The sequence below is a fragment of the Calidris pugnax genome, unplaced genomic scaffold (genome assembly GCF_001431845.1).
Source record: "Calidris pugnax isolate Ruff unplaced genomic scaffold, ASM143184v1 scaffold36, whole genome shotgun sequence".
Classification (NCBI taxonomy): Eukaryota; Metazoa; Chordata; class Aves; order Charadriiformes; family Scolopacidae; genus Calidris; species Calidris pugnax.
Genome location: NW_015090825.1, coordinates 3,651,116 through 3,666,127, shown reverse-complemented (window position 1 = coordinate 3,666,127; position 15,012 = coordinate 3,651,116). Strand labels below are relative to the sequence as shown.

Genomic DNA, 15,012 nt, shown 5'->3' with positions numbered 1-15,012 from the left:
GCCTAGTGGGTCCATTCTGTGTAGTAACTCAAAAACTGCCCGTGTGATGTGATGTCTCCTGTAACATTCACGTGCTAACAGGCCTCTGGACACCCCCATAATCTTTGTGGATGGCATCGTTGTAATGACTCTGTTTTATCTTGTGTCCAGTTAATCCTTTATATTATTTCTCTGCCCTTACATTTGCATTTCTGTCTAATCCTACTTCTCAGGCCCTCTTGGATCCATTTTTCAGATTCCCTACTGGTTTTCTCCCTACTCAACATCTTCAGTACCTATTTAAGTAGCCACAGTTGCTTCAAGTAAAGGGACTTTCCTGTGAAAACACAAGAATGAACTTTAAGCCTAGAGGAAGTCTTTGAAAGCAGAATCTCCTGTACTGTGGTGTAAAACATGCACAGCGTTAAACTCATGTCATGCAAAGGAGTTTCTTTGGATTCAGCAGAAGAATCTGAACTTGCGATTTGTGTAAAGATTTATTAACATTTAAAAAAACATATGCAGTCCTTCTACCTGGAAATGTCTTGTATAGGACAGTGTCTGTCAAGAAACATATACTTAGCTGCATTGGATGTAAGGACAATCTCAGCAACTTGCCTTTTGATCTTCCTGTTGCTAACTGCCTTTTCCACTTTAAAACTTCCCATCATTTCTCCTACGTGATCTAGCTCCTTTACAGGCTTCTCTTCCAGGACCAAAGGATTGTTCCTACCAGCACACATTGCTGTGAAAATACAGCTTTATATTCTGGATCTACTTTAACACAAAAGATTTCTGGGTACTCTTCTGTGTTTATGGTTCCTACCTCAGACTCATTGCTTTAACCAAGCCCAGGGCTAGGCATATATTGGACAAAATATTAGCTCTTTCTGCCTATAAACTTAAACTACTGTTTTTATCTTCAATTTTCAATTGAAGTTCATACAATCCTTTAGTAGGAATTAGATTCTCAGTAGACACCCTCAGTTTCAATAGTCTTTCTTTGTATGTAGAGATTCCTCAGCCAAATTTTTTACAGTATGCCTGCAGGTAACATTGAGCACCAGCTTTTAGCTTATATGTGTTTATTCTTAGTCTGCAGCATCCTTCTTCAGCTTTTGCACAGAATCACTCTGTGGTGTTTTGTTGTATTGCTGGTTTGTGCACCTTCACATAGATCTGGGGGTATGGAAGGTATTTTGTTTCTGCTTTTCCAGTTGCAAGGTCTTGCAAAATAGCTGTATTTCCTATAGCTGCTGCAAAATTTCTAAGTTTCTGGACATAATGTGAGTCTTCATATATTTCACTTTTGCTACTACTTGCAGATAGTTCTGAAAAGTTTCTTCAAAACTGTCTTCTAGTTTCCTTTCCTGATAGACAACATGTCCTGCTCCTCTTCTGATATTTTCATACTGTGATTATGCTTGTCCTAGATAGACTAAACACATTTTCCTATTTTTTTTTTCAGATCCTACTTTTCTGGGATCTTTATTGTATCTTTGGATCTTTGATTCCAATCACTATATGATCCCTTAAAATGGAATCTCTCAAAACGTCATAGCTGCTTGACTGACCCTTTATTTTAAGATCAGCCAAAAATTCTTCAAAGGTTTCCTTCTTCTGCATTCTCATATGAAACCTGCGTCTTTCAAAAGCTCAAGCTTCCTTGGGAGTGCAATATTCCTTCAACTTTCTCTCTGTAGCTGCATGGATTGCCCTCTCACCCTGGCTTGGTCTCATGCCATTAAAAACTTTGATAGCTCCTACTCCTGTAATATTCCAGAAAAGAGTTGTGAGCTTCCTTATGATTAATCTAGCCACTGTATATAGCTTTCAAACAAAATGTGAAACTTTTCAAAGACACTGCAATATTGCCAATGTGTTTCAGAGTATCTAAAATCCCCTAAAGAGCTATTACCTTTTCTCTCACTTTCAAATCTCATTTTTCTAGTTAATTCCCTCCTCTTTTTCACATTCTGCTTCTGTTACCATGTGGTACTTGGTTTACACTCAAAGCAAAACTTGTATTGGAAAGAGCATAGAAGTGTGCTGCAGAGGGTGCACGTCGGTCAGAGAGCTCTTGCATTGCACTCAAGTTGGCTTTACTCACTTGAATCTCCATGATTCTAATTACCGACTAACCAGCTCAGACTCCTTCAACCTCCTCTTAGATACGAGACCCTAGAGATCCAAAATCTGCTAATTACATCTCTGGGTTTTAACTTGTATTATGTTTAGAAGCCTATAGACTTCCCAGCAGCGACTCAAATTTAAAATCTCCTGACAGAGTGTTTGCTGTTTTTAGAGTTACTGTAATATGCCACAGCTTAAAACCCACAGCTTTCCAGTGATTGCAAATGGGCAACAGCGGAGGAGGATGGGTACCGAAGCCCAGCAAGATACCAAAAGAATCAGACCTAGGAAGAAGGATACAGCAGCCTAAAAGCCAAAACCATCCTGAAGGCAGTTTGTGATTTCACTGCAGATTGATCTCCTCCAGCCCCAGAAGACTATTTAGCACTGCTCCTTCCATCTTGCAAGGGTGTGCTTTCAAAGTGTGATGTAGTCCACCTTGTATCCCTCATTGCAGAAAAATTCTGGAACCCTTTTCAACTATACATAACTTGCAGTGCCACTCTTCATCACCACTATTATCTTCCATTTAAATCTTCCTAATGAAAGTAAAGGCTGAAGTAAAATCAAAACAGTTTTTGAGATTCATATTTTTGGAAAATTGAGGCATTCAACAGTTTTGGACTGATAAAAGATTTCCAAGCAGTAATTATTCCACTCACAGCAGTAAATATGCATGTGGAGAAAATGAGGATTAAAACCATAGATCAAGCTACATTGCCAAAAAATAATATTTTCTTGCAATTGTTTTGTATTTTTCTTGAAGAGCTGGAGAGCCACTGTTCAATGTCTGTTTCTAATTTGGGCGATTTGTTCCTGTGAGTTACAACAAAAGCAAAAAAAAAAAAAAAGAAGAGCGCACAGCAGTATGTTTTGAATTGTAAGATGTCCAGGGCTTTTGTCTGCCTCACAGTGTGCAATCACAGGGCACTGAAACTGCTCCAGAGCTGTTAGGGTGAGGTTCACAGCCCCTGCAGAAAGCCAGAAGAAAGGACACGGGCTGGATGCAGCCGCTGCACAAATAGAAACAAGAGGACAGGCTGGAGAGGTGGGCCCAGGTGAACCTCATGAGGTTCAACAAGAGCAAATGCAAGGTTCTGCACCTGGGCCAGAACAATCCTCGCCACCAATACAAACTAGGGGGTGAGGTATTAGAAAGCAGCCCTGAGGAAAGGGACTTGGGGGTGCTGGTGGACGAGAAGCTGGACATGAGCAGGCAGTGTGCAGCTGCAGCCCAGAAGGCCAATCACATCCTGGGCTGCATCAAAAGATGCGTTCCCAGCAGGTCCAGAGAGGTGATTCTGCCACTTTACTCTGCTCTGGTGAGACCTCACCTGGAGTATTGTGTGCAGGTCTGGAGCCCTCAATATAAGAAGGACATGGACCTGATGGAGCGGGTCCAGAGGAAGGCCACTGAAATGATCAGGGGGATGGAGCACCTCTGCTACGAGGACAGGCTGAGGGAGCTGGGGTTGTTCAGCCTGAAGAAGAGGAGGCTCCGGGGAGACCTAATAGCAGCCTTCCAGTACCTGAAGGGAGCCTACAGGAAGGCTGGGGAGAAACTGTTTACAAAGGCCTGCAGTGATAGGACGAGAGGCAACGGCTTCAAGCTGGAGGGGAGCAGATTTAGATTGGAGATTAGGAGAGGGTTCTTCACTGTGAGGGTGGTGGAGCACTGGAACAGGTTGCCCAGGGAGGTGGTTGAGGCCCCTTCCCTGGAGATATTCAAGGAGAGGCTCGACGAGGCCCTGGGCAACCTGGTCTAGTTGGGGGGGTCCCTGCTGACTGCGGGGAGGTTGGACTGGATGACCTTAGGAGGTCCCTTCTGGCCTGGACAACTCTATGACTTAAGCAAGATCACAGAAGGGGGAGTGGGTGCTGCTCAAGGGGGTCCTATAACCAGCAAATTTACACCTCGGGCAACTGCTTCCTCCCAAAGTCCGAATTTGACAGGTGAAAGGAATCAATTTTCCCACTCATTGAGAGTGGAGGCTGAGACCCACGTGGATCACCAAGGTCAGGTTTTGCAGTCGCTGCGTCCGTTTTCCTGACCAAGAGCAGATCTCCTTCCGCTGACCTTTACGGTAGCTGGGCACCATGCCCACCTGGGCTTCCTGCATCTCAGCTGACCTACGTGGTCCTGGAGTTGAAGGCTGACACTTGGCTGGATCGCTGCCTTCACAGCCACCATGTGGGTGGATTTCATCTGTCAGACAATGACTCTGGCTTAAGAGTCATTTATGGCTTTCCAGAGCCTTATGTGAAATCTGAGGAGTTCAGAGGCCTGGGTTAAACTCCTTTTGCACTTCCAGCTTTCTGAGGGAGAAAACCAGACAGGAACTGCTACCACAGGACTGCTCCCACCAGCCAGGAGGTGGGTGAGAAAGTGTGGGAGACAAGAAGAGAACATTCAGCTGGAACTGATAGGTGGCAATATTTGATAACGACATACTTTTTGCAGACCACAAACTACTAAGCTGTGAACTCATTCCCAGAGGAAGCTGCAGATGCCAGAAATTTCAATAGATTAAGTGCAGAACTGGATATCTTATATATATAAATCAAGAAAAGCCAGAAGCTAACAAATAATTAGAACATAGTTTCTGAAAGGAGTATAAAAGTCCCATCTGCAGGCTTAAACCAAACCCTGTCATTGCCCAGGATGAGACGGCCATAGTGCAGGGGGCAGAATATTCCACATCCATCTAATAGAAGGCTGTTCCACCTCAACCAGAAATATCTGGCTCCGGTTGCTAGCAGGTAACTAAGAATCCAGTTTATACTTGACCCAGTCTGTCAATTTCTGTTTTCCTCCAAATTGCAGTTAAGCAATCGCTCTGTGCTCCTGTGTATGCATTTGTGTGCATAATTGCCATATACATAGTGCTATACATAGTCGTTGTTATGGTAGGTTCTGAAAAGTAAATAATTCTAAATGATGTGGACCTGCCAGCATGTCACATCATGGCTATTTTATTTTTACTCGTCATGTCTTCCCCATTGATTTAATTACTCTCCAGCTGCTTCGGGATGAGTATTTGCATCTTTGAGCCACACTGCATAATTTCTGCTTGCAGCACAGCATCTTCCTTACTTGCAGAGCTGCTTCTTATTTATAGCATTGGAGGCAGGGCTGCCTTGCACTTGGTATTGACCTAACAGGAAAGAAATAGAAGGTTCTTGACCAAAAGAGCTCTTCGTCCATGCGTAAGACTAGAGACAATGGGCTGGTAAAAGAAATGGAGCAGAAGAGCCCAGTATAAGACTGTTAGGGCCCAAGTTTCAGATCAGTAATGAGCAATGTCTGCAACACAGCAGCTGCCTAACCATCTCTGTTGTATATTATGCGATTTTTTACAGGTGGAACACTCGTTGATACCTGTGGGTGTCATAAATGCAGTTTATGCCAGAGACCTGCAATGCAGGTGGGAGAGTTGTGGTACTGAAAAGAGAGTTTTGCCCTCGATTCCTTCAGCCTATTTGGGATCCTGAAAAACAGAATTTAAAAAAGCAAGGTAAAAAGCAAAAGCCTTAGCTTACAGGCTTCTCTCTGTGTTTTGTGGGGTTTTTTGTCTAATGATTTCCCAAGCTGCCTCTTTATCTGCAAGACAAGGCTGCTCTTCTTTGTTTATGAGTGTATCACCTTTACCAACAATGTCATGGGGAATTATCATTCTTATCAATAATAATTTATTAGTTCCTACAACTTCCAGACACTTTCTGAGCACAAAAGAGAGGAAATGCGTGCTCTTGAGGGAATATTTTTACATGTTTTTTTTGCTCCTGAGGGTTTACACTCCTAAATAAATAAATAAATAAAGCAGTCCAGGAGAAGAGTGAAAGTGCAAGCAGAAAATATTATAAGCATCCAGGTGGTGTCTATCCACAACCTGGAAATATAAAGTTTTAACAGCACTGTACTGGGGCAGAGGATTCTCCTGCTGCCTTAATCTGCTGGCAGGTGCAGGAATCCTCCAGCAGTAGCAGACTAATCACTGCTGACTCACTAGGGCAAGCATGGATCATTAGACTCTGGTCTGAGAAGGATATCGTTTTGTCATTTGTTTGTCAAATGCTCTTCTCCAGAGCAGTGACCTATTAACTCCGTGAGTGTTGATTTTTGTTTGAGGCAGAGAGTCCTCTTGCTTGGAGACAAGTTGCTTATTTCTGTCATATGGAGCCAGCGTCCATCCTTGTCAAGGCTGTTTTTTGCTGAATCTACTAAGGCATTTACTAACAATTTATCTGGCTGCTAGAGGGATGTGAAACCAACTGTGATTGCTACTTGGCCCTCATCCAGCAGGCTATTGGACCACAGTGTCCTACATGCCCATCCATTTCAGCTGCAAGAAGAGCCCCTGTTAAGCATAATCAGGTAAGGTCTAAGTCTACGTCGCCCGCAGCAGTCTGAGAAGAAGAGGCCTGCAGGGCAACACAACTGCACTTGCTCTTAGAATCATAGAATCATAGAATGGTTTGGGTTGGAAGGGACCTCAAAGATCACCAAGTTCCAATCCCCCTGCCCTGGGCAGGGACACCTCCCACTAGACCAGGTTGCTCAAGGCCCCATCCAGCCTGGCCTTGAACACCTCCAGGGATGGGGCATCCACAACTTCCCTGGGCAACCTGTTCCAGTGTCTCACCACCCTCACAGTCAAAAATTTCTTCCTGAGATCTAATCTGAATCTTTTTTCTTCCAATTTAAAACCGTTTCCCCTTGTCCTATCATTACCCTTCCCTTCTCGCTCAGTCTGAGCTGACAGCAGCGTTAGGACTGGAACCACAAGCTGAGATGATACCCATAAAGAGGCCCAGGATCGCTCCGGGCACAGAGGCCAGCTGGCACATCTCTGCTAGGGAACCTTCGTAGCTGCCGAAAGGGAGCAGCTGCCTGCAAACTGCCTGTTAGGAACCCTCCTTGAAGCATTCTTGCTCCCAAACAGTGCTGGGAGTGATCAGGGAAAAACATCAGCTGACACAGGCCAGAGCATGATGAGGACTCTTTTGGCAGTCTAGCAGCATAGATGACTAGGTCTAGGAATGTCTCTGGACATTCGGATTTGTCAGTATAGATATTGCCATAAAGTCTGTAAAATACAAAATAATAAGCCACGGACAATATATATAAAAAAAAGTCTCACAATGCACACTGAGCTAGGCTTATCTGCAGAAAATCAAGGGAATAACACTATGTATAAGCTTGGTCCAGTACCTTCTGAAACTTCTTTTCAGAGCCTTCTATGGTAAAATTACATTTTTATTGTACACAGTCTCATCTTAGCAAACTAAATACAAACACAAAAAGTTATATGCTAGCTCATAAATAACTTACTTGATCTGCTTTTTAATTTCTCTTGCATGCAGAGCTTTAGTTTGCTGTTTCTGCTGCTCTTCCAGCTTTGAATGTTTCTTTTGTTGATTATTATAATGCATTTGTAAATGTGCGTATCTGTCTTCCGTGATGTGTTTGCTGAGCCCTGTGTCAGTGGGTGCAAACTCTATCCCCAGTTTCTGTAAAAATTCTTGGTGAGTAAGATATCCTTTTGCATCTGTATCATACCTTGAAAAAGAAATGCTCTCGTTAAATATTCATGCGTTCTTCACAGAAAGGCATTGCAGATGTCCTTAAGTGACTTAACAGTTTAAATCTCACTGACTTCCCTTCCTTATAGAGGTGCCCTGCCACACGGAGAGTGAGCAAGTGACTTTATACGAGACTCGAAAGATAGGGCTTATGCATTGTAATCACAGAGTTGATTCTGAAAAGACTACCTTGAGGACCAAATTATCAAGACTATTCTCCAGCCCTCAGTACTTCTGCTTTTCAGCATTTGACTTGAGATGCAGAGAACTGGGGTCCCAAAAATTGAGTCTCAAGTGTCTCAAACTGGTGACACAGGTCTGAGATGCCCAGAACTGTAATCATCCTTCAAAAACACAGGTTTATCTTCAAAAACACTTTTCATATTTTCTTAAGTATAAACCATTCCATAGGCTTTTTTCCTTGCAATTTCTCCCCCTGCTAGTGCTCCGATGCATGGTAATGCCTAATTTAGCCTCAGCTTCAGTCTAATTCCTTTATTCAAGTTACAGGCATACCAGGCACATAAGAGATTTGAGCTATTCTATAAAAGGAGTGGCTGATGGGAGCGAAGTTGTGCAGCAGATAACTGCATGAAAAGGATACTCTTCAATGTGCCATGGCATCCATAAGGAATAAGAATGGAAAGTAAAATCTAATGGAGTAGAAAATAATTCAGAGATGAATCAGCACTAAGAAAAAACTATATAGTTAATGCAGTTTGAAACCAAAATGCAATACACTCAGCTTCTATATGTTAGAGAGAGTGATTATTTTTTTTAACAGACCTGTAATGAAGGTAGCTTTTTATATAATGTCACATACAGCTGACATCTATGCCATTTCAAACACAGTTTATAGCACAGCTTCTCTTTATTGAAGGCAGACAAGTATTTTCCCCCACTTCACAACAAATTACTAGTCTATAAAAACATTTCATGATATTACTTGCCATCTTTACACAGCATGAAATTACCTTACTTTCTTTTGTTATGTATTTGGTATGTAGCGTTTTTTCTTTTGATTGAATCATTTTTATTTAGGTTGAAAATACAGTAAGTAAATTTACTGCTCTGAAAAGCCGAGGCTGGTAGCACTGCCTTCAGACAAGTAGGTAACATAAATTGTCCATAGAGCTCCTCGACAGAAGCTTTGTCTGCAGTTCCCACCTGACCCAAAACACCTGGAACTGACCTTCAGCCCTCACAAACTCAGGTAGGCATTTGTGTGTATAAACAAAATTAATGAAAAGCAAGTTAACTTAGCCAGTGACCTAATGTGCCATCCAAGAAGAGAATGTATCTTAAATTAAAGGGTTGAGTAATACTGAAGTCAAGAGAAAGTTCTGTCTCTGAATTCATTTGAAATGGATTGATCTGATTGCATTCTTGAGCTGAGAATGGTAAGACATAGGGTCCTGTAACACAGTGTCATGATCTGAGGTCACAATCGTAACAAATTAAAAGATTTCTTGTGTGGTGTAATCTATTGTCATTCACTGCACTACCAAAGGCTCCGTAATCCTATAAAAGATGCATTATTGCAAGAGCTAATCATTTAGAGTTGTCATACCTTGCCCAAAGCTGCTTAAATTCTTCCGGGGTGATTGGAATGCCAAATCTGAACAAGACTTTCTTCAAGTCTCTTGGCTGTATCGTGCCATTTCCTTCACTGTCAAATTCCTGAAAATTCTGGAACGTAAAAGAAATCATCACTAACAAGAACCAACAAGTGTGACAAAATGTTTGATCTCTCTATAAGCTTAATGAATAATGGGAATTGAGAAAGAAATAGAAAATCATGCACGTCTGTATTTCATCTTTTAATGTTTTTTCATTTGATTTTTGCTCTTTCCTACTTTCTGTTTTGGATGTGCAACTCTCAAAAGCTTGAATTGGGATTGACATCACAGGTGTTTAGATGATGTAGTCTGTGTGGAAAGTTTCTTACTGATGGCAAACACAGGGAATATGAGCATGAGAAGCATGCATGCAGCTGTGGGTATGCCCGCAGCTGAAGCACGCCAGTGGAAGATGAAGGCACTGGAAAACATCAGACCTGCAGATTTTCTCCCCAACTTGTTCTATAGGTAATGTGAGTTGGATTTTGCTTTGGGTTTTGGTTGGTTTGTTGGTTTTTTGTACCATTCTTCTTGAAAACTGAGACTTCCAGTACTATCATCTGACATTTAGTGAAAAAAAAATATTCATTTTTCCTTGTGCTACTCTTTTGCCCAAATACTGCAACTATTCAACAAGTTAAAAAAGATTAAAAGGTATAAATAATTTTTATAGGACAGTTTTGTGAGAGTCTTTTTAGATGGCGTAAACATCACAATCAAAGATTCACTGTGCTGGGCAGCGCTGGGTGTCAGCATGGGAGTAGGTGTGTGTTTGTGTACAGCATGATGTCAAAGAGGCCTCACTCAGATGAAGACCACTGCTACTAACAGAAACATTAGATAAAATCAACAATATTAAAATATGAAAAAAGTTTTAGAAGTAACTGTAACATCTATTACGTAATCAAAGTTAAAAAAATTGAATATTATTCGAACTGTTGATTTTTTTTTTTAATCATATAGTAAGTTTTTATCATTAATGAGCTATTTTGCAATGGGCCTCTTTGAATATTTATAGAATCTGAAGATCAACATTGCATAATGTTCTGAAATCTACTAGTGCCACTTATTTATTTAAAGAAAACATTCTTCTTACCCTTGCTAGGTCATGCCATCTGGTTCTTGCTTTGATAACAAGGTAGTAATGAGCGTGATCACAAGCTAGCTCTGCATCCGTTATCATCTGTTTTTTTCTCAGAAAAGAAAAAAAAATAAAATAACAACTAACTATGTTTTATGTTAGTGGGATCTTTAATCTCCTCAAGTTTCCTTCCCTTTTGTTGTTCTTCATGGTAGTGGTGGTTTTTTCCTAGTTTCTAAGATACCCATTAAAGACTGTTACTTCACATCTGTGTAAACTTAATTCTTTAAATACTGCCTTATTTCCCTAGCTGCAGGTTAGTGAAGATGTTTTAAATTTTGTAATTCCCTATTTATTTTCAAATCAGTGTTGTTCAATCCTTCCTCAAACTCAAGAGCCAGCATGGATTGTTTATACGCATAGAAGGAAATGTTAATTATCTCAGAAACAATTATATATTGGAGTGACTCCAGGAAGATTATCCTTGATTTACGTCAATAACGTAGATCAAAATGAGTCACCAAGGCACGGCTAGTAAGTCTGGGGAGTAAGACCCACATTTGCAAATTCATCCACCATTATATGTGCTTAACGTTAAGGGGCCTGGTGCTTCTTGTTGAATCCAAGCATGCAGAGGAATATGGGTGCCTCAGATTAGGATCCAGGATAACTGTCACACTACACAGAAAGCTGCCTAATTCCATGTGCTACACAAGGACACACTTATCTGAGAGCTGAGGAGACCTTGTCTCACTGTTCTTTGAAACAGTGCATCTTCCTTCACCTGAGAAGAGCAGCCCTTCTTCTTTTGGTGCCCAATTTTCTTTAGCTTTTCTAAGCACTTCCAGTTAGAAAACTGAGGAGAGGCTGTTAAATTCTCTTAAAGTACAGTTGCCCACCTCATGCTATATCCTAGTACCCATTCCTCCTCCAGCTACTGCTTTGTAAGGAAATGTTGCAGACATACGGCTTCAGAGCCTGGTTCAGCCACGCTTCAAGAATATGTTCCCTGGACCAAGCTTCTCGAGCAAAAGGCAGAGGAACATTGCTCTGCAGACCAGGCGAGATGTGGTAACTACATCTGACCTACCCACTGAGCTCCTGTGCCACCCATGGCACGCACAGACCTGAACTCAGGTCCTGGAGAACTGCAACACTGCTGACTCTGGATTTCTGGGCTCCTGGGGCTCAGGACCTTGACAGCCTTTGCTGAGGCCTCCATTTGGATTTAGAAACATGAATGCCTCATTAATCTGCTTTAGGTGCCTGGGAACCTCCTGAGTTTCTCCCCCCTCCCACAGCTTGAGACATGATTCCATCAGCCTAAATCGACCAACAAAAATAGTCTAAACACTTAGGTGGGAAAATGCAGGTGCTCTTAAGATTTCAATCACTCCATTTTCCTTGCTGGACTTATGAAACAGTAAAAATGTTTGAAATGAGGAAATTCTGGAGCTCAATTCAAAATGCTTCAATTTCTAGCTAAGTCCAAACTGAAACAGAAATGAGAGCGCGGCAGTAATTGGTCTCAGACTCCAACTGATAGCAAGATTCAATCATCATCAGTTTCCTTTCTTGTTTTAGACTCATGTCCTTGATTCGCTCAGTTGTCCAATTCAGGAAAAAAAAAGAAGAAAACCAAACCAAGCAGATAAATATTACTAACAACAGAGCCAACAGCAATGCTGTAAGAGACAAATAAAAACTGGGAAATAAGCCTATGTGTGTGTATCACATCCTCACTGACACAACGAAGATGAGTTGCTGATCAGGAGCTTTTTCAGTCCTGCTGTATCTTGTCATTATTTTTATGAATTTATCTCTGTTTGCATAGTTAAACAGAGTTTCACACTGAGTCTTTAGAACGAATTTTTTAGTGCCTAAATGCTACTTGTCATTGAAGTAAAGCTCAAACTTTAAAATTCCAGACATTTTAAGCAGCGTCACTTCTCGCAAGAAGGGAGGCTGCAGCTCTATTCTCCCTGTCCTCCACCTATTCCATAGTGCTTCTGTGCACCTCACCTGTCTTGTCTGCTCTTGGTGTCCTGGTAGCATAAAGGTCTGGAGCATGGTGTTTTGGACTATTGTAATGTCCACTGACAACAATGTTGGTGTCCTGGTAGCATAAAGGTCTGGAGCATGGACTACTGTAATGTCCACTGACAACAATATTAGTCTCAGAACTGACAGACACTGTGCCAGACAGGTAATATCCTGGCTGCTCCTCAATCCAAAATGACATCCGATTCGCAATCCATGTCCTCAGTTCTGCATGCTTGGAAGATGCAGCAAAGTTGTCCAGTTTGGAGGCTGGCTCAGCTCTAAGGCTCCAATTCAGGCACCAGTATGTATGTTTGACCTTACAGAGTTGAGCAGTCTCCAGGGGTAGTTTTGGCATTTTGGCCTAGTGCTGGATTCAGTACCTGATTTAATGGAATCATAAACCACTGAGAACTTGGTAAAGCTACCCAACGTCAGCTTGATAAAGACATATATTAATACTATCTTTTTTCATTGTACCCAATACAAATTTTCACACAGTATATTCACTTCTGTAAACAGATCAGATTACTATAGGTACTCCACAATTTTTTCTTTCTTACTTATAAGATGGCATAACCTGAGAAGCTACCTCCTTAGTTTCTTGGGTGTGGAACAGTTGACAGAATTCTTGGTAATTTAACATGGAGGTAAGGTTCATTCCCAACAAACCAAGTAGGCACAAAAATTCCTCTCCTCCAAGATGAAGCAGAAAGCTTTCCGAGAATAGCTGAAAGCCAGGCATGTTGATGATACTGTTACGGTTACTGTCTGTTTCATGGAAGGCAGAATAGGTGTCCTAACAAGGAATATTTAACATGTCAACTACATATATTTAAACATAAATAACAAATGTTTGCTCTAGACTTGTTTTGACAACAGGCAAATATTTTAACGCAGTTCGAGAATATGAAGCATTTATAGTACTGCCTTACTTGGGATAGTCCACAGTAAATTGCAGTCTTACTGCTTTCATCTTAGGCATGTACAGAACCGAGCAAAAGTAGGGACCATCAAAAAGCCATCCCCATACAAATTTACAAATTGACCTCCACTTTCCATCAGTACTATACGTAGAGGTACCTCATTTCTACCCTTGCCTATCCTTAGAAAACCTGTAATGAAGACAGACTTGAGAGCAATTGATCTACCAGCTGAACAGCTTCTCCCATTAAAATAGATGCAAAATGTTCAAACACCTTTTAAATGGTGCAGTTCTTCAGAAATTTGAAGTAAGGCTGATCAATATGATCACCTTTGCTAGACGTGTCCAATGGGGATAGGATGAACTGAGCAAAAGGGTAATGACTGCAGCTTTTTTGTAAAAAGTGATCTCTCTTACTTTGTGCATGTCCATGGTGGGAATTCAAGGAGTACCTGCTAATGGCAACTACAGAAAATAATAAGCAAAAGCTGAAATAAATAAGAAAAGCTGGAAAACATCTCTTGTTTAAGATCCCTGTCTTGCAAACTTTAGGGACTAAGAACATCTTCTTGAAAGATCATTCTCATGAATAGATGGTCTGTTCCATGAATGAGTAGTACAGAGTTATTCTTTTCTAATTGCAGATTCTTTAATAGCTATGCTCACAAAAGGATGGGAAAAAATAACTCAGATCTTATTTTCCTGGCAGAGGCTGCAGAGAAGACAATTAGGGGGGAAAAAAAAGGAAGAAGTTTTTGCCTTGAAAGCTGAATGTATTTGAACTGGAAGTTTCCGAGAACACAGAAGACATGAAATCCAACGTAATTTTTAGAGTCACTTCCCTGACAGGCCCCCCAAACCAACTTTTAAAACAAATATTTGTATCGAAATAACAACCAGCTTCACTGCCGAAGCAAACCATGGATCAATACATTTACCCCATAGACTTTCATCAGCTTATCATTAAGTTGATTGAGACATTCTTCAGCAGCCATGTAATGATATTTAGCATCATTTACTCCATGGTTTGGGCTGCTACATAATGTAGGTCCTGGCCCCTTCAATCTGGCATCTGCGATAATGAAATCAAAGTCTAGCAAACATTGAAAAGATGGTATTAAACGTATCTGATAAACAGCACAGTAATGTAACATAAATGAAACAAGAAACTCTGCAATTGTATTATTTACAGCCCAAACATGACAAAGTCCAATATCTGTATGCAGGATTAGTGGTGTCCACCCAAATTACAGTAATGGCCTCAGATGCCATTGCTGAAGAAAGCACAGCACAGCTGAGGAAAGGCTTTTTTTCTTTTGCTTTAGCCTTCTTTTGTGGTGGCTGTTTGGTTTACTCTGAGGAAGTGGTGTATCAGACTGGAGGAGGAGGAGGAGGAGGAAAGGAGCACTGTGAAAGTCGTGACTCGCTGTCACACCGCCCGGCTGTCTCAGTGAGGGCACACAGGAGCTGCAGACAGTGTCAGAGAAAGTAATCTGTTACATCTTTGTGTAGCACAAACACTGCACACTAGACCATCTCCTTTAAGCCCTCCTGCGGTTTGAACCGACCTGAGCTATTTCAGATCTACCATCAAAACACTCCTGGCTTAACAGAGCATCACCACTGAAACTATTTTGCCTGATGTTCTGTTC

The 15,012-nt window shown here is 41.3% G+C and overlaps 1 protein-coding gene across 1 annotated transcript; it reads right to left on the bottom strand.

Moving 5' to 3' along the window:
• Positions 1-4,088: 4,088 nt before the first annotated feature.
• On the bottom strand, positions 4,089-14,696 carry LOC106886837 (EF-hand calcium-binding domain-containing protein 6-like). The gene is made up of 7 exons (XM_014940070.1): positions 14,299-14,696; positions 13,028-13,234; positions 10,411-10,497; positions 9,266-9,384; positions 7,445-7,672; positions 5,527-5,600; positions 4,089-4,318 (listed from the first exon to the last, which is right to left on the bottom strand). The coding sequence occupies exons 1-7, from the start codon at positions 14,512-14,514 to the stop codon at positions 4,089-4,091; spliced, it is 1,161 nt and encodes a 386-aa protein (XP_014795556.1). The 5' UTR covers positions 14,515-14,696.
• Between the last annotated feature and the right edge of the window lie 316 nt (positions 14,697-15,012).

What these genes read in the sequence shown, in the direction of transcription:
- LOC106886837 (XM_014940070.1), bottom strand. Translation starts at nt 14,514, where the DNA reads ATGTTACATTACTGTGCTGTTTATCAGATACGTTTAATACCATCTTTT. An exon ending in AGCTGATGAAAGTCTATGGG is followed by an intron (nt 13,235 to 14,298) that starts GTAAATGTATTG and finishes ATTCCTTGTTAG; the next exon opens with GACACCTATTCTGCCTTCCA. An exon ending in TTTAAGCAGCTTTGGGCAAG is followed by an intron (nt 7,673 to 9,265) that starts GTATGACAACTC and finishes TTCTTTTTCAAG; the next exon opens with GTATGATACAGATGCAAAAG.